This window comes from Pristis pectinata, chromosome 34 (assembly GCF_009764475.1).
Source record: "Pristis pectinata isolate sPriPec2 chromosome 34, sPriPec2.1.pri, whole genome shotgun sequence".
Taxonomy (NCBI): Eukaryota; Metazoa; Chordata; class Chondrichthyes; order Rhinopristiformes; family Pristidae; genus Pristis; species Pristis pectinata.
Genome location: NC_067438.1, coordinates 15213165 through 15238808, shown reverse-complemented (window position 1 = coordinate 15238808; position 25644 = coordinate 15213165). Strand labels below are relative to the sequence as shown.

Here is a 25644-nt window from a genome sequence, read left to right as displayed (position 1 = left end):
GAGTGGGAGGGAGGGGAGGGGAATGGGGAGCGGGTGGGAGGGGGGATGGGGAGCGGGTGGAGGGGAATGGGGAGTGGGGTGAGAGGGGAGAGGGGATGGGGAGGCGGGTGGGAGGGAGGGGAGGGGATGGGGAGCGGGTGGGAGGGGAATGGGGAGTGGGTGGGAGGGGAGGGGGATGGGGAGCGGGTGGGAGGGGATGGGAAGCGGGCGGGAGGGGAGGGGAGGGGATGGGGAGCGGGTGGGAGGGGAGGGGATCGGGAGCGGGAGGGAGGGGAGGGGATGGGGAGAGGGCGGGGAGGGGAGGGTATGGGGAGCGGGGGGGAGGGAGGGGAGGGGATGGGGAGCGGGTGGGAGGGGACGGGAGGGGATGGGGAGCGGGTGGGAGGGGAGGGGATGGGGAGCGGGCGGGAGGGGAGGGGATGGGGAGCGGGTGGGAGGGAGGGAGGGGATGGGGAGCGGGCGGGAGGGGAGGGATGGGGAGCGGGTGGGAGGGAGGGAGGGGATGGGGAGCGGGGTGGGAGGGAGGGGAGGGGATGGGGAGCGGGTGGGAGGGGAGGGGAGGGGATGGGGAGCGGATGGGAGGGGAGGGGATGGGGAGCGGGTGGGGGGAGAGGGGAATGGGGAGCGGGCGGGAGGGGAGGGGAATGGGGAGCGGGCGGGGGGAGGGGATGGGGATTGGGAGGAGGGGAGGGGAATGGGGAGCGGGTGGGAGGGGAGGGGATGGGGAGCGGGCGGGAGGGGAGGGGATGGGGAGCGGGTGGGAGGGGAGGGGAATGGGGAGCGGGCACTGAGCGTAGATCCCAGAGAGATCTGCACCGTGGGAGGGGCGGGGAGGGAGTGTCTCGCTGCGGGAGGGGCCGTCCTGATCCCCGGTGGGGGTTCTCTCTACGCGGGAGTCCTCCCGCTGTATATCGGGGACCTGGGGTGGAGGGTTGTTGCACCGGGCCTGTGCCGTGCAACCGATTCTTGAGCCGGTTCACCGCCACCCCGGCCCGCCTGTCACTTCTGCGGCTGGGAGGAGACGGTTGTACCACACGTACGCGGAGTGCGAGAGGTTGCAGCCCCTCTTCGAGTATCTGCGGGGGCTGCTGCTGAAGTTCTGGTTGCACTTCAGCCCGGCGCTGTTGGTCTAAGGGGAACCGGTGCTGCATGGGGAGGGGCGCGCGGCGGATCTCCTGGTGGGTCTCCTGCTGGGCCTGGCCAAGCTGACCATCCACGGGACGCGTCGGCGGGCGGCCGAGGGTCCCGGCAGGTCGGCCTGCCTGCCCGTCTTCCGCGCTTACGTTGCGCGCGCGGGTGCGTCTAGAGAGGGAGCACGCGGTTTCCGCGGGCACACCCTAGCCGAGTTCCGCGCTCGGTGGGCCCCTCGGGATCGCGTGTGTCGTGGACGGTACGGACGTGATTCTTATTTGAAGTGTCGCGTTGACGGGTTGTAGAGTCGCGTGTGTGTTTCGGTAGTATTAGTTTGCATTCTCTACCGTAGTATGTCGTTGCGTAGTTTCTTCTTTCTGTATTAGATGTCATGTATTGACACTGGTTGTCTTTGTAGTGCTTTTAGTGAATAAACGTTTATTATTAAAAAAAAAGGGGCCGTCCTGAGACCTCTTAAATATCAGATGGTGATCTTTGCCAGCTAATATATGCTCTGATTTATTCCAGGGCGATGACGGAGAAGTTGGACCCAGAGGGTTACCAGGGGAAACGGTAAGCAGACCTTTCATAAATGGCAGTGTACGACAGGTGGCTGCTGGAGGATAGGGCTGCAGTGTAGGTGGGACATCAGGGGGAAGAGACCGTCCCCTGCCCCTGGGCTCACTCCCATTGGGCAAAGCAGTTGTGTTTCCATCACCCACCCAGGGTTACTCCCAACCTCTGCCCCATCTCCCTGTCCCATGGAACTCCCTCCCAACACCCACACACTAGCTCCCCACTGCAGGTTTACTCCCAACTGATGGCCTGTATCATTTTGACTCTCCTTAAACACCCTCCCTCCGTTCCCCTCACTGGTATCCGTGCCAGTTGGAGAGGGGACATCCTGCCTGGCCCCCTCCTCCGCTCACGGATGAGACCCCTGTGTCTAGTTAAGTGTGGTGACAGTTTACCAACACGTCCAGTTGGGGCAGGAGTCGGGACCTGGGGCGGAGAGCATTGCGCAGAACAGGACCGTGTAATGGATTCCTACGTCCGTTTACGGACTCACCAGCTGCCTGCCGTTTCTGCAGCCGGGAGGAGATGGTGTATGGCGTAGACATGGAATGCCAGAGGTTGCAGACTGATGGGGCTGCTCCTCAGGTTCTGGCTGCACTTTAGCCCCACCCTCCTGATCTTCGGTCACCTGGGGCAAAGGTGGGGGATGGTGGGGTGTGGCCGCTCGGGGGGGGGTCTCCCGATTGGCCTGGCCAAGGCAGCTATTTGTGGGTCCTGGCGGCGGGCAGTCAAGGGCTCTGCCTGAGCCCATTGCCTGCCCCTGTTCTGGGGTTATGTCCGTGCTCTGGAGAAGGAGCGCATGGTATCCACGGGTACAGTGGGGGATTTCCATGTCCGGTGGGCGCCACAGGAGTTCAAGTGTGTTCTGGATAGTAATGACTGTAATAATTTGAAACTGTAAATAGTGTGTTTTGTGCAGTATTTAATGTTGTAGTAATGGGATTCTGTAATCACTGAATAAACCTCCTTTGGAAAGGGAAAAAATGGGGGCAGGGGTAGGTCACAGCCCATTTCAACTGCTCTGCCATTTAATAACATGGACTGTTCAGAAATCTGATGGCGGAGGAGAAGCTGTTCCTGAATCGTTGAGTGTGGGTCTTCAGGCCTCTGTACCTCTTCCCTGATGGTAAGATGATAAGATATCTTTATTAGTCATGTGTACATCAAAATGCATTTTTTGCGTCGAGTGTTCTGGGGGCAGCCCGCAAGTGCCGCCACGCTTCCGGCACCAACATAGTACACCCACAGCTTCCTAACCCGTACGTCTTTGGAACGTGGGAGGAAACCGGAGCACCCGGAGGAAACCCATGCAGATGCAGAGAGAACGTACAAACTCCTTACAGACAGCGGCGAGAATGGAACCTTGGTTGCTGGCGCTGTAAAGCATTATGCTAACCGCTACACTACCATGCCTGCAAGAGGGCATGTCCCAGGTGCTCAGGGTCCTTAGTGATCTACCTGGTTTCGTGTTAGCCTTTATATTACCCCCTACATCAAATCTTTCCCAATGTCCACAATTAACAAATGCATGTACTGCTCCTTCAAAGAACTCCAGTAAGTTGTTCAAACATGACTTCCCTTTCTGAAAGCAATGCCGACTTTTCTTAGCACCTTGCTTTCAGCTACAGGATACTGAAAGGCCTGGATAGAATGGATGTGGAGAGAGTCTTTCCATCAGTGGGAGAGTCTGGGACCTGAGGGCACAGCCTCAGAATAAAGGGACGTCCCTTGAGAACTGAGATGAGGAGGAATTTCTTCAGCCAGAGGCTGGTGAATCTGTGGAATTCGTTGCCACAGAGGGCTGTGGAGGCCAAGTCATTGGGTGTATTTGAGGTGGAGATTGATAGGTTCTTGATTGGTGAGGGGGGTTAAGGGTAACGGGGAGATGGCGGGAGAATGGGGTTGAAAAAAAATCAGCCATGAATGAATGGCTGAGCAGACTCAATGGGCCGAATGGCCTAATTCTGCTCCTACATCTCATGGTCTTATGCATTTAGTAATGGCTTCTAGCATTTCCCTGTGATATTTGTAAGGTAACTGGTCTGTATTTCCTGCCTTGTCACCAACCTTTCAGACAGTGAGTTGCAGACCGCCTCCACGCCTGGGTGAAAATTATTTTCCTCGCCTCTCCTCGAATCCTTTTACCAATGACCTTAAATCAATACCCTGGAATGTCTGAATCTTCGGGTAAGGACGTCCTAGTCAACCAAGGTCAACTTTCTCCAGTCAGTCCCAACTTCCCCGATCTCCCTCCATGGTCACAGATTTCCTGACAACATCATGGAGTTGTAGAGTTATACAGCACAGAAACAGGCCCTTCGGCCCAACTCATCCATGACGGACCAAGTTGCCTATCTGAAGCCACCCTCCTCTGCACCCCCCCACCCCACCCCCAGTGCAATCATATCTTTCCCATAACATACGTTACTAACATGACAAACATACGTTAACATAAACTTAAATTAACATAAATTATACAACAAAATAAATATAACAATATCAGTGCAAGAAGATAGAGAGAGAAGGAGACATAGTCTGAAGGTTTTCCAGGTGGGTTCAAGAACCTGATGGCAGTGGGGAAGAAGCTGTTGTTGAACCATGAGGTGAGGGTCTTCAGGCTCCTATACCTCCTGCCTGATGGCAGCAATGGGAAGATGGCACAGCCCGGATGGTGGGGGTCCCTGATGATGGGTGTCACCTTCCTGAGGTGTTGGCTCCAGAGGGATTCTGGACCAGAGTTGAGGGGTATCCTTTGGCACAGAGAGAGGGGACTGCATGTAATACTCCAGCTCATGGGTGCTGTGTGCAGAACGTCCCCACTCTTACATTCTGTGCCCTGGTGAATAAAGTAAATCATCCACTGACCTGCGGCGGTACGGGGTCCGCTGCACCCCTCAAGTATCCTCCCATTTGGTGCACGTTCCCTTGCCCTGTTGCAACTCCCATAACCTACCACCTCCGGCCTTTCCGGATCAAAATCCCATTGCAGGTTTCCCATCCCACAGTCTGGGCTTTCTTCCTCACTGAACGTTCGCCCAGACAAACTTCCCTATCATGTCCCATACATTTAATACTTGGTGTGGACAGCAAGAAACTGGGGACACGTCGCCACTGGCACCAACTGCCCATTCGTAAATCACTCACCTACATCTTTACTTTCCTGCCGCTGTCGACTTTGGATCCAATTCGCCCCTCCTGCTTGGATCATCCTTTCCTGAGCAGTCTGTCATTGGGAACGTGCCACAAGCTTGACTAAAATTCCTTAATGCTTTTCTCCCTGAATCTCTTCACCTAATCCTTCACCCCACTGCCTCCTATTCTCACTTACTCCTCTCCCTACACAAACTGAAAGCCCGCACTGTCCACACATGGCTTCCCTCTCTCTACACCCCTTCCATCTCTCTGTGCACCTCTCCCCTCCCCCCTTTGTGCACCCCTCCTCTCCATCCCTCTCTGTGCACTCCTCCCCTCTCTGTGCACCCCTCCCTCACTCTCTGTGCACCCCTCCTCCCCTCTGTGCACCCCCTCCTTCTCATTCTGCACCCCTCCTTCTCTCTCTACACACCTGTTTTAAGACAAGTTCTTTAAGGTCTTAAAAGGGCAAGGACTGGACATATCCTTTGGAATTAAAAATGGTTTATTCACAAAGACAAATGTGGGACAGGATAATGGGAACAGATGCACACTTACACACACACACAGGTGGTCGTGAACGTGGGGAAATTGCAACAAGGGTGAGGTGTACACACACACACAACAAACTGGTTACAAATTATCAAGGAAGAAACAATACAATGCCTGACCCCCTGCACAGTGCAAGCATCGGCTCTATGCTCCCAGGAATCTACTAGGATGCTCCTAACCCTTGTGGGAGTGCACACTTTTACCAGTGGTCTCTTCAGCATTGTCTCATGATTTCTGGAGCAATCAAAAGAGAGTGAACCACGCACATGTGGCATTCCTTGCAGTGCTGGAGGGCTGTGTGGTCCAGCCCAGGTAATTCGAACAATCAATGATTCAAGGCCAGGTACAAAGGTGTGTACACAAGCCAATGGTCAAGGGTGTGCACTAATGGCTGGGTGGAGCCAGACCTTGATTGACAATGGTGTGGCTTTCGGACCATGTGCTCAATGGTGTCACATGACAGCCATGACCCTTCACAATACAAGCCCCTTCCCCCACTCCGTACACCCCCTCCCCCTCTCTGTACACCCTTCCCCCTCTCTGTACACCCCTCCCATCTCTCTGTACACCCCTCCCATCTCTCTGTACACCCCTTCCCCCTCTCTGTACACCCTTACCCCTCTCTGTACACCCCTCCCATCTCTCTGTACACCCCTTCCCCCTCTCTGTACAGCCTTACCCCTCTCTGTACACCCCTTACCCCTCTCTGTACACCCCTTCCATCTCTCTGTACACCCCTTCCCCCTCTCTGTACACCCCTTCCCCCTCTCTGTGCACCCCTTCCATCTCTCTGTATACCCCCTCCCTCTCTCTATGCCAGACCAGATCCCTTAACTCTGTTCAAGTATCCCTTCACTCTCTGTACAACCAATATCACTTCACTCTCCCAATGTCCCCGCTCACAGATAGAGAGAGAGAGAGAGCGAGAGAGAGAGTTAAACAGTGCAGAAACCGGCCCTTCAGCCCACCAGGTCCACTCTGGCGAAGAAGCACCTCTTAGACCAATCTGATCAATTCCCTTATCCCTTCATACCTTTGCCATTTACCCTTTCAAGTCTCTTTCATTCTCTCCCTCCTATTACTTCATGTCCTCTCCATACTCTTTATATGTTAAAAGATGAACCCTTGATCTCTCAATCTACCTCATTATGGCCCTTGCAAACACACTTTCTACCTGCACTGCACACCCTCTGTAGCTGTAACACTTTATTCTGCATTCTGTTGATTTCCCTTTTTACCATGTTGATCTACGTCTGTCTGGAATGATCCGTGTGGCTGGCGCGCAAACAAACGTTTTTCACGGTATCTCGGTACATGTGACAGTAATAAACCAATTCCAATTCCAGTCTCACTTCCTTTGCTCAGCAGCCTCCCCACACGTGCCCAACAGCACGCAATGTTATCCCTGCCCTCCCAAATGATCCATTTGTCCAATGAACCTCCCTGGTCAGTGGTATCCCCGACGCAACCACGTCTCTCCTCAGGTCCCCACAACATTCACCCTTCCTGGGATCTTCTCATCTCACTTTCCCAGAACTCCAATTCTTTGCTACCTCTCCCCCTACCCTCACCCCCACCCCCCCACCCCCTACTCCTAACTGACCCTCTCCCCTTCCCCCCAACCCCACCCTCTCCCCCTCTCCTTCTCCTCCCCGACCCCCCAACCCTCTCCCCCTCGCTCTCCCCTCCCCGTCCTCCTCCCACTCCCACCCCCTTACCTCACCTTCTCCCCGTCGCCCCTGCCCCCACCCTCTCCCCCATGTCTCCTCACCCTCTCCCCCTTCCCCTCGCACCACCCCTCAGCATGTGTGTGTGGGAACTTCCCGCACTCGGGAAGCACGTACCCATGGTCGCCACTCACTGCCAAACAGCCCCGTGCAAGGACCTTCACCCCAACAGTTCACCGCTGTCTCCTGATGGCCCAGTGGGTGCCGGCCTTGCCACTGATCTCACCTTCCAAGTACGAATTAGTAAAGATCCAAACAAGCTAGGTCGGGTGCAAAGTGATGGGTCTGTTCAGCAGACTGGTGGTGTCCAACATTGAGGACACTCTGACAACATCACCGTGATTGTGTGGTGTTCATACACCGGCGGTTGTCAAGTGAAAGGTAACGAGATCAGGGTTTGCGGTTGTCGGATCCGGTCACTTTCGAATCCGCAGGTTCTTTCAGGAGTCCAGGAACGAGTTGAAAACAACTTGGTGCTTCACAAAGTTTTATTGGAAAAGTTTGAAACAAAGAACCAGTCACAGAGCACATGGCACGGGCTTTACTGCTAGGAGATGAGCTGAGACAAAGGAACTTTTTTTTAATCCAAAATAAACTTTATTCATAATAAAAGACAAACTATATACAATAATAAAACAGTGCTAACCTTTACATTCGTGTACAGATCAATTATTAGTGTTACTTTTTACCCAAACCACAGCACCGATGCCACTCGTGTGGCTCCCTAGGGTGCTAACCCAATCCTGTATTTACAACACATAAGGGGCTTCCTCGCCTGACCCCACCCCTCCCTCTCCAGTGGCAGTAGAACCCTAAACTGTCGTCCTTCCCCACTGAGCCCTTGCGTTGGCTGCGCCCAGCTTCAGCGCGTCCCTCAGCACGTACTCCTGCAGCCTGGAATGTGCCAGCCGGCAGCATTCCCCTACGGACATCTCGCAGTGCTGGGAGACCAACAAGTTTTGGGCAGCCCAAAGGGCGTCTTTCACTGAGTTGATGACCTTCCAGCAGCAGTTGATGTCCGTCTGTGTGTGCGTCCCTGGGAACAGCCCATAGATCAGAGAATCCTCTGTTACGCAGCTGCTGGGGATGAACCGTGACAAGGACCCTCGCATCTTTCGCCACACCCTCCTCGCAAACCTACAGCCCGCAAAGAGGTGGGCGACCGTCTCGTCCCCAGCGCAGTCCTCCCGGGGGCAGAGCGCACTGGGACTGATGTTCCGACCATGCAGGAAGGATCTGACTGGGAGGGCCCCTCTCACTGCCAGCCAAGTGAGGTCTTGGTGCTTGTTGGTGAGTTCTGGCGATGAGACATTCTGCCAGATGGTCTGGACAGTCTGCTCAGGGAACCAGCCCACAGTGTCCATGGAGTCCTTCTCCTGCAGTGCCCGCAGAATGTTCCGTGCTGACCACTGCCTGATGGACTTGTGGTCAAAGGTGTTGGTCTGGAAGAACTTTTCCACGAAGGACAGGTAGCGCGGCAGCGTCCAGCTGACTGGGACGCCGTGTGGCCACGGGGCCAGGCCCATCCTTCGCAACAGCAGGGACAGGTAGAACCTCAGCACGTAGTGACACGTACGTGGGTTCCACGCACAGCCTGATGCAGCCACAGACGAAGGTGGTCATCAGGAGGAGGGCGACATTGGGGACACCTTTACCCCCATTGTCCAGGGACTTGTGCATGGTGACCCATCGGACCCGCTCCATCTTGGATCCCCAGATGAACCGGAAGGCGGCCCAGGAGATTTCCAAGCCGGAGGAGCGAGGAACAGGCCACACCTGCGCCAAGTACAGCAGCCCTGAGAGCACCTGACACCTGATGACCAGGTTCTTCCCAGTTATCGACAGGGAGCGCCGTTCCCACAGCCCCACTCTCTGCTTCACCTTCCCAATCCGCTCCCGCCAATTTCTATTGCACACCCCGGATCCTCCAAACCAGATCCCCAGCAGCTTCAGGTAGTCAGGCCTGACGGTGAAAGGGACGTTGGATGGGTCTGGCCACTTGCCGAAGAGCATGCCCTCGCTCTTCGCGCGGTTGACTCTGGCCCCTGATGCCAACTCAAACTGGTCGCAGATGCTGATTAATCTGCCGACTGACCTCAGGTCTGAGCAGAAGACGGCGACGTCATCCATGTACAGGGATGTTTTCACCTGGGTGCCCTCACTGCCTGGCAACGTCACCCCTCTGATGCTCACGTCCTTCCTGATGGATTCGGCAAAGGGTTCTATGCAGCACACGAACAAGACAGGGGACTAAAAATGAGCCAGGGCCAGCCCCGGGGGAAGAGAGTGATTAACAAAAAATGACACCTTTTATGCCTGAGATAAGAGGTACTCCTTGGCTAACAATAGTCCAATCAGTAAACCTATTAGAATCCTGAGGCTAAACCAACCAATGAAAATAAACACATATTCACCTGATGGACGAACCAATAAGCTAGGAAGCGGATATTCCTTGTGCAGCCACTTGAGGTGTACTAAACACAAAAAATGTTAAAAAAAAACAGTCGAATCCAACGGTGAGATGGCTGTGTGAAAGCCTTAAGGTCTCTGCTGGGATTGTCTCCCAGGACGTGAAGTCCTCCAGCAACCTCAACCTAGTCTGGCTCAACATATTCCTGGGATTCAGGTCACCGCGAGATCTTCCTTCTAAGTTTCCAGATCTCCGAATAGTAGTTTTTTTATGCAAACTCAAATCTAGAGGCTCTGAATGGTCTCCGTTACATCAAGGGGTGGGCCCGGTAGTGTAGCGGTTAGCGTAACGCTTTACAGCGCCGGCGACCCGGGTTCAATTCCGGCCGCTGTCTGTAAGGAGTTTGTACGTTCTCCCCATGTCTGCGTGGGTTTCCTCCGGGTGCTCCGGTTTCCTCCCACGTTCCAAAGATGTACAGGTTTGGAAGTTGTGGGCATGCTATGTTGGTGCCGGAAGCCTGGTGATACTTGCGGGCTGCCCCCAGAATGCTCTACGCAAAAGATGCATTTCACTGTGTGTTTCGATGTACATGTGACTGATAACGATATCTTATCATTTGCTCCTTTATACAGTCCCCAACTATTAAATTTCCCATTAATAGTTAACGATACTGCTTCACAACCATGAAAGATTGACAATCAGCAGCAACTAAAGTCTTGGCCGTTTAATGATTCTAGTGAACTCAACACAAAATGTCATTGTTTTATCCTTTGCACTTTCTGGCACATAGTAACTTATTCTCATCCTTTACCTCTTTGCTGTCTTTTTATCCCAGGGACCAAGAGGACTCCTCGGACCCAAAGGACCTCCTGGGCTACAGGGACCTCCTGTGAGTAACTGCAGCAACAATTTTAATACAACCAGTGTCCAGGTCTGGCTCGTGGAAGATTTAGTCACACGACAGCAGATCTATTTATGAGGTATTATGAGACAAAAGTCCAGTCAATATGTAGGCATCCCAATCAATCCATTATTGAGTATGGGATGTCCTCCTCTCCTATCCCCAGTTGGTGTTCACATTAAGGACTCCCCTGTACCCCTTGTCTCCACTTATTGGACCACTTCGCCCTCCACTGTCAGCTCCAGTTGATGATTCAGAACTCCTTTCTCATTTGAATTCGTGCAGAGGATAAACCCTCTCATTTTTAAGACCAGTGTTGTCGAAAGTCCCACTGTGTGACAGCTTGGGGACTTGCTTATTGAGTAATCTCGAAGTTTGAAGCAGTATCCACAATAATAGTGACTGCAAAACTATTGGCTATTGACTCATCCGGTTCACTGATGTCACACAGGGACAGAGATACCTGCTCTGGCCTGCAGACAAGCTCAGACCCATGGCAGCTTAACAGTTAGTGGGCAGGAGCAGAGAGAAGCTTGGATGGATCATCAGAGGCACCAGACCTGGATGTAGGAAGCAACGCACAAAACGCTGGAGGAACTCAGCGGGTCGGGCAGCTTCTACGGAGAGAGATGGATTCCGGTCGAGACCCTCCACCCGGACTGAAAGATAGAGGGGAGGTAGCTGGTAAAAAGAGGTGGAGGGATGGGTGGGGGAGTCAAGAGCTGGCAGGTGATAGGTGGATCCCGGTGAGGGGGGGGGTGATAGGCAGATGGAGGAGGGGGGAGTGGGCGTGGTGACTGAGGCTGGGAGGTGGAGGTGACACAGGGTTTCAGGTGATGGAGACGGAGGTGGAGCATGGTCCTGATGGAGGTGTACAGAGTTACATGGGCACAGATAGGGTAGAGAGAGGGAAATGTTTCCCCATGCCGGAGGTGTCCAAGACCTGAGGGCACAGATTTAAGGCAAGGTTCAGAAGGGATCTGAGGGGAGTTTTTCTCACAAGTGGGGGGGGGGGGGGGGGGGTTGGAACCCGGAACGCACTGCCTGAGGGGGTGGTGGAGGCAGAGACTCTCACAGCATTTGAGAGATAGCCGGATGAGCATTTGAATTGTCAAGACATAGTGGGAGGTAAATGGGATTGGTGCAGATGGTCGGCAGAGACGTGATGGGCTGAAGGGCCTGTTTCTGTGCTGTGGGAGTCTGTGACTCTAGTCACACCACGACCTTCACAGGGGTAATCAGGAGTGGGCAATAAAACCCCCAGATCCCCAACATCTGAACAATACAGCACAATACAGGCCCTTCGGCCCACCATATACAACTATAAAAAAAGGCCAATCTTGAAACTTCCTCATGAATATTTGTTCTTTTAATAGGATCCATTTGCAAATTGTGCATAAAAGCTATTTAGCGTACATTATATATACAAAAGCAATTTCGACAGGTACACGGATGGGAAAGGTTTAGAGGGATATGGGCCAAACGCGGGCAAATGGGACTGGCTCAGGTCGGCAACGGGGTCGTCATGGATGAGTTGGGCTGAAGGGCCTGTTTCCATGCTGTGTAATTCCGCTCTAAATTGTGCTCCCAGTCACTTCTGGGTTGATGAGTGACCATCGTGAAATTTGTCCAGGTGCGGGTCACGACAGCACAGCTAATGTTTGTCTGCTGTGGTATCATGACGTCGTGCACTTCCTCCATTGGTCCCAGAAACGTCTCCAGCGGGAAACCTGCACCCTTTGTTATTACGTTGCAATCGAACCAGGGGTGCACAATGCAGGGTTTTGGGGGTGGAATATCAATTAGCGGGTCTGCACTGCCACATCGATGTCCTGAACACAGGGGAGCTCAGTGATGGAAATACCACTGAACGTTGGTTAAACTCTTGTCTTGTTAACACGGCCGTTGCTGGGCACCTCTGCGGTGTGAGTGTTACCTGCTTGTCACGAGCCCACGCTTGGTGCTCTGCCACGGATTGCCTCATTTGCTGAGGATTTGTGAGCAGAACATCACGTGGATTAAGCGGGAAGGATACCAACGGGACGGAATTTACTCTGGGTAGGAGGCTTCGATGTCCGTCATCGAGCGGACAGGAGAACCACTGGCCCCCGTGGACTGCGCCGTGGAAATGTAGTGAGTTAATCAACAGTGACTTGGTGTCACCTACACCTGCCGAAGGTCTGTCTGCCTGTGACACCATTGGCAGAGGCGACCACTGCATGGTCCTAGTGGAGACGAGTTCCTGTCTGCAATCCGAGGACACCCTCCGTCATGTTGTTTGGCCCTACAGGCGTGCTCAATGGTTTAGACCGAGATTAGGTCTTGGAGCCCAGAGTAGGAATACAGGAGGACCATCGTGTGTGGGGATCCACACCCCTTGTAGCCATGGCCTGGGCTATCCCTCTCCCATTCAAACCAAACCCTCCCTTGCTTTACCTTGAGTCATGGCAGGAGCATCCTGACGAAGACCTACCAATCACCCTGGTACAGGTGGAGCTAAGTGCCTCACCAGCCAGATCAGATCAAAGCCCAGGGGTCCTCCCGCACCTGGTCATGGATAATGTTGGCAGTCAGGCAGCTAACGGGAGGAAGAGGGTCCCAGGATGTCCCTTCCCCATCCTTGGCTGGGAGCACCATGCAAGGGGAAGGCTGATGTACCTTTAGGCAGGAGGACCAAGTGGACGACTGGCAATGCTGGAGACCAGCGCCGCGGAACCCTTGTGCCTCGCGCCGTCAATTCCCGGACCCTCACCGCACTGATGTACAGATGACCGCCATGAAGCTCCGACATGTACATCCTGTGTACCAAAAGCAGGACCAATCCAACCCAATCAATTACCACCCTCGAGCATCATCAGAGTGAGGGGAGGTGCCAGGGAGTGAGGCTTTCTCACCCGTAACCTGCTCTCTGACGCTCAGCAACAAACAATCTGCTGGAGGAACTCAGCGGGTCGAGCAGCGTCTGTGGGGCGGGGGGGGGGGGCGGTGGTGGGGAAGGGGTTGTCAACGTTTCAGCTCGAACCCCTGCATCAGGAGTCCATATTTGCTCCAGATTGCAACGTCTGCTGCTGTCTTATGTGTCCACCGATGCTCAGCCTGGGTTTCACCAGGACCACTTGGCTCCCAAGCCCGGGTCCAAATACGGACCAAAGAGCTGGACTCCAGAGGTTGAGAGAGGCTGCTTTGACATCGAGCTTCCCTGCTAAACGAAAATGGAGAGATGTCTGCACTGGCTGCAGCCATACCTGATATGACTGTCAATCATCGCAGCCCCAGGACATCTCTGCAGGAGTTCCTTAGGGCAGTGTCCAAGGCCCAACCATCTTCAGCTGCTTCACTGGTGATCTTCTCCTTCCCAAGGTTCGAAGTGGGGATGGCTGCTGATGATTGCACAGTGTTCAATTCTGTTCACAGTCCCTCAGCACGTGAAACAGCCGGTGTCCACGTGCGGCAAGACCTGGACGGCATTCCGGCACGGGGTGATGTGGAAAGAACATTCACACCATCGCCAACAAGTCTGGCCGCCTACCCTCGATATTCAGTGCACTGCTGATGCTGAGATCCCCCACCGTCAATGTCCTCCGGGTCACCTATGGCTGAAAGGTTAAAGGTCATGTACATTCTGTGGGTTCAAGCGTGGTTCAGAGGCTGTGTACCTGTGGTGAGTGACAGTGTTTGATTCTCCATAGCTACAAGACTGATCAAATATTGATGATCTCACTCTCTCCAGCTGAAATCAGAGATCAATGACCTCACTCTCCTCTATTGAAATCAGAGATCAATGATCTCACTCTCCATGACTGAACTCAGAGATTGATGATCTCACTCTCTGTGACTGAAATCAGAGGTCAATGATCTCACTCTCCTCCACTGAAATCAGAGATCAATGATCTCACTCTCTGTGACTGAAATCAGAGATCGATGATCTCACTGTCCTCCACTGAAATCAGAGGTCAATGACCTCACTTTCCTCTACTGAAATCAGAGATCAATGATCTCATTTCCCCTGACTAAAATCAGAGATTGATGATATCACTTTCTCCCACTGAAATCAGAGTTTGCTGCTCTCACTCCCTTCCCTTGGAGTGTGTACGGTTGGGTCCGGTCCCTCCCCCTCTCCCATCTAATGTGTGGCTGTCACCTCCCGTCACCCACTGGTCACCAGTCTGCCTCTACTGGTCAGCACAGTTGTCATGAGGTAATGTGCAGGTCGCTCCTCATCGGCTGAGAGAGGACGTGAAGATGACATCATTTGTGGCCCTGACCATCTGGATTGGCTGGGATTGGAAGTAGAAATATCGCGTTACTTCATCAGTGGGCACTCTGATGATGCTGTGGCTGGTGGGAGAGATTCTTGGTCCTGACTGCACTTGGCCCTGGAGGGAATGGGCTGACTGGTCCAAACTGGGACCATGGGACCATGTGGTTAGTGGAGGCTAAATCTGCAGATGCTGGAATCTGGAGCAACACACAAACTGCCGGAGGATCTCAGCGGGTCGGGCAGCATCTGTGGAGGCAGTGGGGTGGTCGCTGATTCGGCTTGGGACCCTGCAGTGGTGGGTCCCGATGCAGGGTCTCGACCCGAAATGTTGACCATCCCTCTGCCTCCACAGATGCTGCCCGACCCGCTGAGTTCCTCCAGTACTGTTCTCTGCTCTGTGACGTATTTATTGCTGTTTCCCTGTGCCGTACTGGTGTTAGAGAAGAAAACCAGCAGTTGGTTGAGAATGTTGTAGTGCATGTTTCCACCAGTTTGTAGGCCCCCCCCCATCCACCACCGTTCACTCACTGCACCACCCACACACAGTGGCAGCAGTCTGCACCGTCTACAGGACGCACCGCAGCAGCTCACCGAGACTCCTCAGGCAGCACCTCCCAGACCCACCACCTCTACCAGCTGGGCAGCAAAAGTCTGGGGAATGCCACCCCCTGCAAGTTACCCTCCGAGCCACTCACCGTCCCGACTTAAGGAGCAGCAGAGTGGCGCAGTGGAAGTGTGCTGGGCCCATAACCCAGAGGTCAATGGATTGAAACCATCCTCTGCTATTTCCCTTGTTGGCATCAACCATTCTCCATCAGTGCATTAAGGGCAGGCACAGTAGTGTAGCGTTTAGCATAACGCTTTACAGCACCAGCGACCCGGGTTCAATGACAGGCCGCTGCCTGTGAGGAGTTTGGACGTTCTCCCCATGTCTGTGTGGGTTTCCTCCGGGTGCTCTGGTTTCCTCCCACGTTCGAAACACGTACGGGTTAGGAAGCTGTGGGCGTGCTATGTTGGCGCCGGAAGCGTGGCGATACTTGCGGGCTGCCCCCAGAACACTCTACGCAAAAGATGCATTTCACTGTGTGTTTCGATGTACATGTGACCAATAAAGAAATCTTATCTTATATAGGAGCAGAATTAGGCCGTTCGGCCCATCGAGTCTGCTCCCTCATTCAATCATGGCTGATTGATTGTTTTTCTCAACTCCATTCTCCTGCCTTCTCCCCGTAACCGTTAACCCCCACCCCCCCTTACCCATCAAGAACCTATCAATCTCTGCCTTAAGTATACCCAATGACTTGGCCTCCACAGCCGTCGGTGGCAATGAATTCCACAGATTCACCGCCCTCTGGCTGAAGAAATTCCTCCTCATCTCAGTTCTGAAGGGACATCCCTTTATTCCGAGGCTGTGCCCTCAGATCCCAGACTCTCCCACTGATGGAAACACCCCCTCCGTGTCCACTCTATCCAGGCCTTTCAGTAAATGGTAGGTTTCAATGAGATTTCCCCCTCATCCATTGAGTACAGCCCCAGAGACATCTAACATATGTTAATCCTTTTATTCCCGGGATCATTTTTGTGAATGAGTTAGAAACATATTGTCGTTCCTTCACCGTCACTGGGTCAAAATCCTGGAACCCTCCCTAACAGCACTGTGGGTACACCCACACCTCAAGGACTGCAGCGGTTCAAGAGGGCAGCTCACCGCTACCTTCTCAGGGGCAACTAGGGGCGGGCAATTAAACGCCGGCTCGGCCTCTGAAGCCCACATCCCTTGAATGAATATAAAAACTTGTCCCAACACTTGCTCCCTTTATCCGGCCTGAGCAGCATTAACAAACACCTCTCCTGTGTTTCAGGGTGTTCGCGGAATGGATGGTCCGCACGGTCCCAAGGGAAACCAGGTACGTGATTTCCGATCTTAAATCCCGTTCGGCGGTTTCTCCGTTTCTTGGTGCGCTGGAGCTTAACGTGCTGCTGGATTTATCTCCACAGGGGCCACAAGGAGAACCAGGACCACCTGGTCAGCAAGGGGTCCACGGAGCCCAGGTAATGTGTCAGCCACAGAGCACTGATTCCTATCGAGTGTGCGCCCGGTAAATCCTTCCCTGCCCAAGCAAAGGCCAAAACTGCTGGAGACACTCTGCAGGTCAGGCAGCGTCTGCGGCGGGCGAAACCGTTAATGTTTCAGGTCCCAGATCCTTCGTCAGAACTGTGAAAGGAAGACGACAAGTTATATGTCAGCTGCTGGGAATATGGTGGAGGAAGGGGATAGGACAAAGGGAATATCTCTGATAGGGTGAGACCAATGGGTTAATGTGACAGAGGCAGATAATGCTTTTTGAGTCACGTGTTGCTACTACCAGGGCTGTGGGCTTCGGCCAACAGGTCAACCTATTACTGATGGAGACAGAATGACTGAGCAAAAGTCACAGGTCTGACCAGTTCTGAGATAGACAACATGAAAAGTGAGTTACTTAAAATTAGAGGATTCAGTATTGAGTCCAGAAGACTACAACGTGCTCAGTTGGAAGATGATTTTCTTCTTATGTATTCTTCCCTATCCTAAATCTGGGGTCCTGCTCTGTAAACACCAACTCTTCCCAACCTGGATAGACCTGGCCTGTGAAGATCGTCTTGTCCCACGTGGGCTAGGCACTGTCTGCAAGTGTTTACCCTTCCCATCCTGGGATCGACTTATAAACCCTGTCCCATTCCTAACTGGGAGGGGAGCACTGCCCCTCCCATACCCAAGTCAACCAACACGTTACTTGTGGCGGACTTGGTCAATAAACATGTGCCTTAAATAATAGGGTCGCTGCCTCGTCTTCTCCCTGTGATAAACAGTGCCCCTTCTCCTAGGATCTGGTCAATAAACTCTTCTCCTTTCCCTGGGTCCGAGCTGCCCTACAAGCTCAGCCCCCTTTGCCTCGGACTAAGGTGGCTAAACACTGGCCATCTGGCACTTTTAATACTCCCCATTCAGATTTGATCTATCAAATACTCTTCCCCCTCTGCTATCAGATCTGCTGTATAAACGCTTCTTTACCTGGGCCAGACCGAGTCTATGAACTGTCTCAGCCCTCTCTCCAGGTGATACAGACTAGGTTTATGTACCCTTTCCCCTAATTGAGACGATCTGAGCTTTTGACAGGGTATGGACAGGTTTGGCTCTGCTCGATATTTTTTTGGACTTGCCCGAGGTTCTACTGGGTTGTGTGAATTTCAATGAAGCCAAGAAAAGAAATGCCTTAGCAAAATTACTTCCAGATGAGCTTGAGATGACAGCACCGATTGGCTGCAGTTTCCCATTCAACCATTGTTCTTCTGTCTCCTCTCCTGCAGGGTATACCTGGTCCTCAGGGAGCCATGGGACCTCCAGGTCAGAAGGTGAGTCACGTTAGCACGAGGCCCTCCGTCACACGTAATGGGTCGATTAACCTCTAGCACCTTTTAACTCATTGCCAAGTCCGATGAACAAATACCAGCCCCACAATGCGAGAACCCAGTGGTCTGTTGTTCTTGATCCCGTGCCAAGATTCTGGAGAGAACCTCTCAGGACTGGATGTTCCTGCTGAGGAACGATGTACTTCGGAACAACAGGAGGACCGCAAGGATGGTGCTCAGAACGTCCCATTAGCTGGCTGGAGGAGGAGGAAGTGGGGGGGGGGAGTGGGGGTGGTTTTGTTTGAGTGTTGGGGTTGCTGACTTGAGCCCAGAGTGGAGGCGATCTGTACCGTTGGATCTGAGATGGAAGTGGGTGCCCTGTTTTCCCATTTATCTCTGGGGTTTCTGCAATCTGGTCTTGTAACAGGGAATTCCGACACTGGCCATCCCGATCTGGAATCCGTGAGTTTGAGGATTCCCCCATATAGTGGCCGTTACCCCGGCATTTACTGGACATCATTAAAGCTCATTTAAGTGGAGGATGTTCACGGGGGGACCTGAGAGCAGTGTACAAAACTATGAGGGGCACAGATATGGTAGATAGAAACCTTTTCTCATAGCAGAGCTGTCTATGAAAGATCTGCAGAGAAGATTTACAAGAATGTTGCCAGTGCTCGTGGGCCTGAGTTATAGGGAGAGGTTGGGTAGGCGAGGACTTTCTTCATTAGAGCATAAGAGACTGAGGGGTGATCTTATAGAGGTGTCTAAAATCATGAGGGGCATAGATAGGGTGAATGCACACAGTCTTTTTCCCGGGGCTGGGGAATCAAGAACTAGAGGGCATAGGTTTAAGGTGAGAAGGGAAAGATTTAAAAGGGACCCAAGGGGCAACTTCTTCACACAGAGGGTGGTGGGTGTGTGGAACAAGCTGCCAGAGGAAGTGGTAGAGGTGGGTACAGTTACAATGTTTAAAAGACATTTGGACAGTTACATGGACAGGGAAAGTTTAGAGGGATACTGGCCAAACGTGGGCAAATGGGACTAGTTGAGATGAGCATCTTGGTGCTCACCTGCTGCATCACTCTATAACCTATCGGGTCACCTGTGATTGACAGGTTGGATGCCGAGACTCTTCCTTCAGACTGTGGCGGGTTTTGAACTTGAGCTCCTGGACTTAGGATAAGGGGTGGGTCTTCACAACTGAGATGAGCAACAAGCCGCTTGCTCACCTTTGGAATGTACGGCCCCAGTTGACCAAGGCCGACCTGCTCCTGACTGGTATTGACTGACTTCCGGCTGGTTTCCCAGAGTAAGTGACTGTCTCAGTGCAAGGTGTTCGTCCCATTAGTTGATTGACAGTCAGCATTGGTTCAGATCCCTGTGACCTCCTCCAGCACCCCCTGCACCTCTGAGCACACCCAACCTTCTCGAGCGCCATTGGTTCACTGATTCCGGGGAGAGTAGGTGGGTGCTGATGCTTCGGATTCAGGTCGGACTGTCGTGACTTTGGCTCAAGATAAGACAAGCACACCAAGCTCAGCATTTTTGGCTTCAGGATGTACCTCAGTCTGATGCTTCTTCATTGTCTTGCTTCCTGTAGGGTCCGACTGGGAAGCCTGGTCTGCCCGGAATCCCTGGTGCTGATGGTCCTCCTGTAAGTATCCACAGGCCAATGTCCAGTGACATTATGTAATGAGCTGCGGTAATAGTTCATTCCTCTTATGGATGGAGAGTGAGGTGAAAGGGCAGGGGGAGGTTATAGAACAAGATGATTTAACCCTTTGTGCACGACTGCTCCCGGTTTCACCTTAAGGGGAGGCGTGGTTTAAAGGGGCTGAGCCTGTGCGCTTTGGCCATCTCTGCGCACACTGGTATTTGACACCCAGATACTTCACGTGCCACCAGCAACCTAGAGACGGCGTGTGGCGGGATAGTCCGGTCAGACGATGGGGAGGGCAATGGTAGGTCAGAAAATAAGGGCTCAGAGAATCTTGAACTAGGCCAAGTCTCAGTGCAGTGGTACAACGGGTCGAGCCGCTGCCTCTCAGCTCCCGCAACCCGGGTTCGATCCCGATCCTCGGGTGCTGTCGGCGTGGAGTTCGCACGTTCTCTCCCCAGTGACCGCGTGGGTTTACCACGGGTGCTCCGGTTTCCCGAGGTTGGTGGGCTAATTGGCCACTGTAAGTTGCCCCCAGCGTGTGGGTGAGGGGTAGAATCTGGGGGGAATTGATGTGGATGCGGGGAGAGTAAAATGGGTCCGGTGTAGGGTTAGTGTAAATGGGTGGTTGATGGTCGGCACGGACTCAGTGGGCCGAAGGGCCTGTTTCCATGCTGGATGACTCTGTGACTCCATCATTTTAGCGCCATTTCTACAGAGGGAATTATTTACAGGTATGTTGTTTTTCTTCGCTTGCTTATCCCCTTTGACGATGTGTGCTTTTGATTTTTGACATTTTTTGTCCCGTGTAACCAAGTGATTTTAGCCTAGTGATGACCCCTGACCTTTATCAAGATGCCTTTTGTTTGCTCACTCGTGCTTCTCGAGCTCTGACCTGTGCTTTCGTTCTTTACAGGGTCATCCAGGCAAAGAAGGTCCATCGGGTTCCAAAGGCAACCAGGTAGGTCTGACGCTTGGTCGGGACAAAGGAGGGGTGGCTTCTTCTCGATTACCTTGTGGAGTTAATTTAAAAAGTCAAAGTCGAGTTTATTGGCCCATGCACAAGTCCATGTGTGCACAGCTGCAATGAAAAACTTGCAGCAGCTTCACAGGCACAGAGCATCAGATACACAACATTCACAAGAAAAACATAAATTAAACATAAATTGTGTAAAAATTGTACAAGAACACAATTAGAACAAAAAATCCATTATAGTCACAGTGTTGCTGTACTGAGGGAGTGATTAGGGGTGTGCAGGTCAGTTCAAGAACTGAATGGTTGAAGGGAAGTCGCTGTCCCTGAACCTGGTGGTGTGGGGACTTCAGGCTTCTGTACCTCCTGCCCGACGGGAGCTGCGAAAAGATGGCATGGTGCAGATGGTGGAGGTCTTTGATGATGGGTGTTGCCTTCTTGAAGCAGCGCCTCCTGTGGATACTTCCGATGGTGGGGAGGGATGTGCCCGTGATGTATTGGGCAGAGTCCGCTACTCTCTGCAGCTTCTGACGTTCCTGCGCATTCGAATTGCCGTCCCAGACCGCGATGCAACCAGTTGATGATTGACGCTGTAAGGCCAAACTTATTTATGGACAGGGTATGCATGATCTACCCGACACTGCAAAGGCGATACTCCATTTTCAGTGACACTACCCCCTGCTCAATTTTCCATGACTGCACTGGAGAGGGCGCAGAGGGGATTCGCCAGGATGTTGCCTGGGATGGAGTGTTTCAGTCACGAGGAGAGACTGGAGAGGCTGGCTCTTGTTTTCCTTGGAGCGGAGGGGGCCGAGGGGGACCCAATAGAGGTGTACCGAACTATGAGGGGCACAGTTATGGTGGGCAGTCAGAAACTTTTCCCCATAGCACCGGTGTCTAGAACTAGAGGTCAGAGGTTCAGGGTGAGGGGGGAAGAGGTTTACACAGGATCTGGGGATCGGAGGAAATTTTTTTCCCTGCAGAGGGAGGTCGGAACCTGGAATGCACTGCCTGAGAGGGTGGTAGGAGGCAGAGACTCCCACAGCATTCGGGAAGTATTGAGATGAGAACTTGAAGCACTGTGGGCTGAACGTGAGGAAGGGGAAGTAATGTAAGTGGGAACTGATGCCCAGTATGGACGCAGTGGGCCAAAGGGCCTGTTTCCGTGCTGTAAGCCTTGAAAAATAGGGTGAAGTTTTCAATGGTGCCCTGATATTTATCTCACAACCAACGTGGGTTAGTGTAGGAGTGGTGCAAATGGGTGTTTGATGGCTAGCAGGGCCTCAGGGCCTGTTTCCTGTATCTCTCTCTGACACTCTGTCAAAGGATTGGTTTGCCGGCTGCCTGGTTTGCCTGCATTATAGTTACATGGAATTAATCAGCTGTAAAGAGTAAGGGGAGTTTTCCTTCAGTGTTATTTGTAGGTTGGCTTTGAGGCAGAACGTTATTCAATGTTAGGACGCCATTTTTCACAGAGAGGCAGGTCTCCTCGGCAGCCTTCTCAGGGGAACACCCAAAAGGTGTACAAATGTGAAACATTCTGTGGAGATATAAAATCTACCCACCATGTGTGGTCCTAAGCGGTACCCAGTTATGTTACCTAAACAGAAGGGGATTGGTTTGTCACCACCCACCCCAGCAACCTCCAATGCACCTGAACCCATGGTCACTATTGAGGACGTAAGATCAGTCTTCTGGAGAGTGAACCCACAGAAAGCACCTGGCCCGGATGGTGTCTCTGGCCGTGTGCTGATCAGCTGGCGGGGGTATTTGCAGACATTTTTAGCCTCTCCCTGCTTCAATCTGAGGTTCCCACCTGTTTTAAGAAGACCACTGTCATCCCGGTACCTAAGAAAAACAAGGTAATGTGCCATAATGACCACTGACCGGTGGCTATGTCATCCACCATCATGAAGTGCTTCGAGAGGCTGGTCATGGCTCGCATCAGCTTCAGCCTCCCAGACAACCTCGACCCACTGCAATTTGCTGATCACTGAAACAGTGGACGGTGGACGCCATCTCCCTGGCCCTACACTCAGCTCTGGAGCATCTGGACAGTAAAGACACCAACATTAGACTATAGTTTATTGACTACAGCTCCAGCTTCAATACGATAATTCCAAGCAAACTCATCACCAAACTCCGAGACCTGGGACTCAACACCTCCCTTTGCAACTGGATCCTTGACTTCCTGACCAACAGACCGCAATCAGTGAGGATAGGCAGCAATACCTCCGGCACGATTATTCTCAACACTGGTGCCCCACTAGGCTGTGTCCTCAGCCCTCTACTCTACTCCCTATACACTCATGACTGCATGGCCAGATTCTGCTCTAACTCCATCTCCAAGTTTGCAGATGATACCACCGTAGTAGGCCGTATCTCAAACAGCGATGAGTCGGAGTACAGGAAGGAGATAGAGAGCTTAGTGACATGATGTCATGGCAACAACCTTTCCCTCAATGTCAACAAAACAAAAGAGCTGGTCATTGACTTCAGGAAGGGGGGCGGTGCACATGTTCCTGTCTACATCAATGGTGCTGAGGTCGAGAGGGTTGAGAGCTTCAAGTTCCTAGGAGTGAACATCACCAATAGCCTGTCCTGGTACAACCATGTAGACACCACGGCCAAGAAAGCTCACCAGTGCCTCTACTTCCTCAGGAGGCTAAAGAAATTTGGCATGTCCCCTCTGACACTCACCAACCTTTATCGATGCACCATAGAAAGTATCCTATCTGGAGGCATCACGGCTTGGTATGGCAACTACTCTGCTCCGGACTGTGAGAAACTGCAGAGAGTTGTGGACACAGCCCAGCGCATCACGGAAACCAGTCTACCCTCCTTGGACTCTGTCTTTACCTCTCGCTGCCTCAGTGAAGCAGCCAACATAATCAAAGACCCCACCCACCCGAGTCATTCTCTCTTCTCCCCTCTCCCATCAGGCAGAAGATACAGGAGCCTGAGGGCACGTACCACCAGACTCAAGGACAGCTTCTATCCCGCTGTTATAAGACTCTTGAATGGACCTCTTATACAATGAAATGGACTCTTGACCTCACAATCTACTTTGTTATGACCTTGCACCTTATTGTCTACCTGCACTGCACTTCCCTGTAGCTGTGACACTTTACTCTGTATTCTGTTATTGTTTTTACTCTGTACTACCTCAATTCACTCTGTACTAACTCAATGCACTGTGTAATGAATTGATCCGTACCAATGGTATGCAAGACAAGTTTTTCACTGTAACTTGGTACAGGTGACAATAATAAACCAATACCAATACTTGTCATAGTTCCCAATGACCGAGAAGGAGACTGTTCAGCCCATTGAAGCTGTACTAGCTCGGAGCAACCCTGATCCCCCACTTCCCTCAAAGTAGGGAATTGTGAAGAGCACAAAAAGGTCTGGTGGATGGTCAGCTTACAGTGGGGAAAGCAAATGCATCTGATGAAGGCATGACTGCTGGTGGTAACGATGCCTACACTCTAAGCAACCAAACCAACAGAGAGGTCTAGACCTCATACAGTTCCACTCTTTTTTCCTTGGAATGAAGAAGAAGGCCTTTTGGCCCGTTGAGTCTCTGCTGGCACTGAGGGTACTCCCCTCAGTCCCATCCCCTGTACTCATAGGTCCACCAGCTTCTCCTTGTCCATCCTACCACCAAACTACGGGGCGATTTACAGCGGCCAATTAACCTACCTGCACGTCTTTGGGATGTGGGGGCAAACCCGAGGCCCTGGGGGGAATCGTGCAAACTCCACACAGACAGCACCGGAGGTCAGGTCACTGGAGCTGTGAGGCAGCAGCACTACCTATGTACCTGTTGTGCTCTATCAGCATCGGCAGGCTCAGTGAGTTAACATGTCCTTACCGTACACCCCTGCAATCTCATGCCTGAGGTGTGTGCTGCGGTGTTAGTATGAGGCAAGGTGAGACTCCCCTCCCAGAGTCCCACCAGCCCCCAGTCTGTTGCTCTGCCTGGTGTTGTGTGTAACCAACTCTCTCTCTTGTTTATCTCACAGGGTCCGTCAGGTCCTCAGGGTCCGATTGGCTATCCTGGTCCACGTGGTGTGAAGGTGAGAGTGGGTACTGGGGGTGACCGGGTGCATGTGTCTGCGACTGAGCCTTTGATTAGGGTCGCACCAGTCACTCTTAGCCCTGTGGCTCACTGCTCTTCTCTGCCTTTCAGGGATCAGAGGGAATCCGAGGGCTGATGGGGCACAAAGGAGAAAAGGTGAGAATATTTCACGCAGACCTGGTCTTTTCTTAACTCAGTGCCAATGGTGAATCTACTGATTGATGATGCAGTGATTGGTGAGCTAAATGACTGAAAAGCTTCGTGATTGATGAGTCCACTGATGATGATCCCACTGCTCGATGAGCCCACTGCTCGATGAGCTCACTGATGGATGAGCCCACTGCTCGATGAGCCCACTGATGGATGAGCCTGCTGCTCGATGAGTTCACTGCTCGATGAGCCCACTGCTCGATGAGCTCACTGCTTGATGAGCTCACTGATCGATGAGCCCACTGCTCGATGAGCTCACTGATGGATGAGCTCACTGCTCGATGAGCTCACTGCTCGATGATCTCACTGCTCGATGAGCCCACTGATGGATGAGCTCACTGCTCGATGAGCTCATTGCTCGATGAGCTCACTGCTCGATGAGCTCACTGATGGATGAGCTCACTGATCGATGAGCTCACTGATGGATGAGCTCATTGATTGATGAGCTCACTGATCGATGAGCTCACTGCTCGATGAGTTCACTGCTCGATGAGCTCACTGCTCGATGAGCTCACTGCTCGATGAGCTCACTGCTTGATGAGCTCACTGATCGATGAGCCCACTGCTCGATGAGCTCACTGATGGATGATCTCACTGCTCGATGAGCCCACTGCTCGATGAGCTCACTGATGGATGATCTCAC

At 52.7% G+C, this 25644-nt stretch overlaps 1 protein-coding gene across 1 annotated transcript in view; it reads left to right on the top strand.

Annotated features, from left to right (window-relative positions):
- Window positions 1-25644, top strand: part of LOC127586103 (collagen alpha-1(V) chain-like) — a 234419-nt gene that overhangs the window by 130163 nt on the left and 78612 nt on the right. Inside the window, 9 exon segments of the mRNA XM_052043933.1 lie at window positions 1660-1704; window positions 10364-10417; window positions 16553-16597; window positions 16689-16742; window positions 18039-18083; window positions 19681-19734; window positions 20654-20698; window positions 24736-24789; window positions 24903-24947. Of these exon segments, the coding sequence (XP_051899893.1) occupies window positions 1660-1704; window positions 10364-10417; window positions 16553-16597; window positions 16689-16742; window positions 18039-18083; window positions 19681-19734; window positions 20654-20698; window positions 24736-24789; window positions 24903-24947 (441 nt within the window).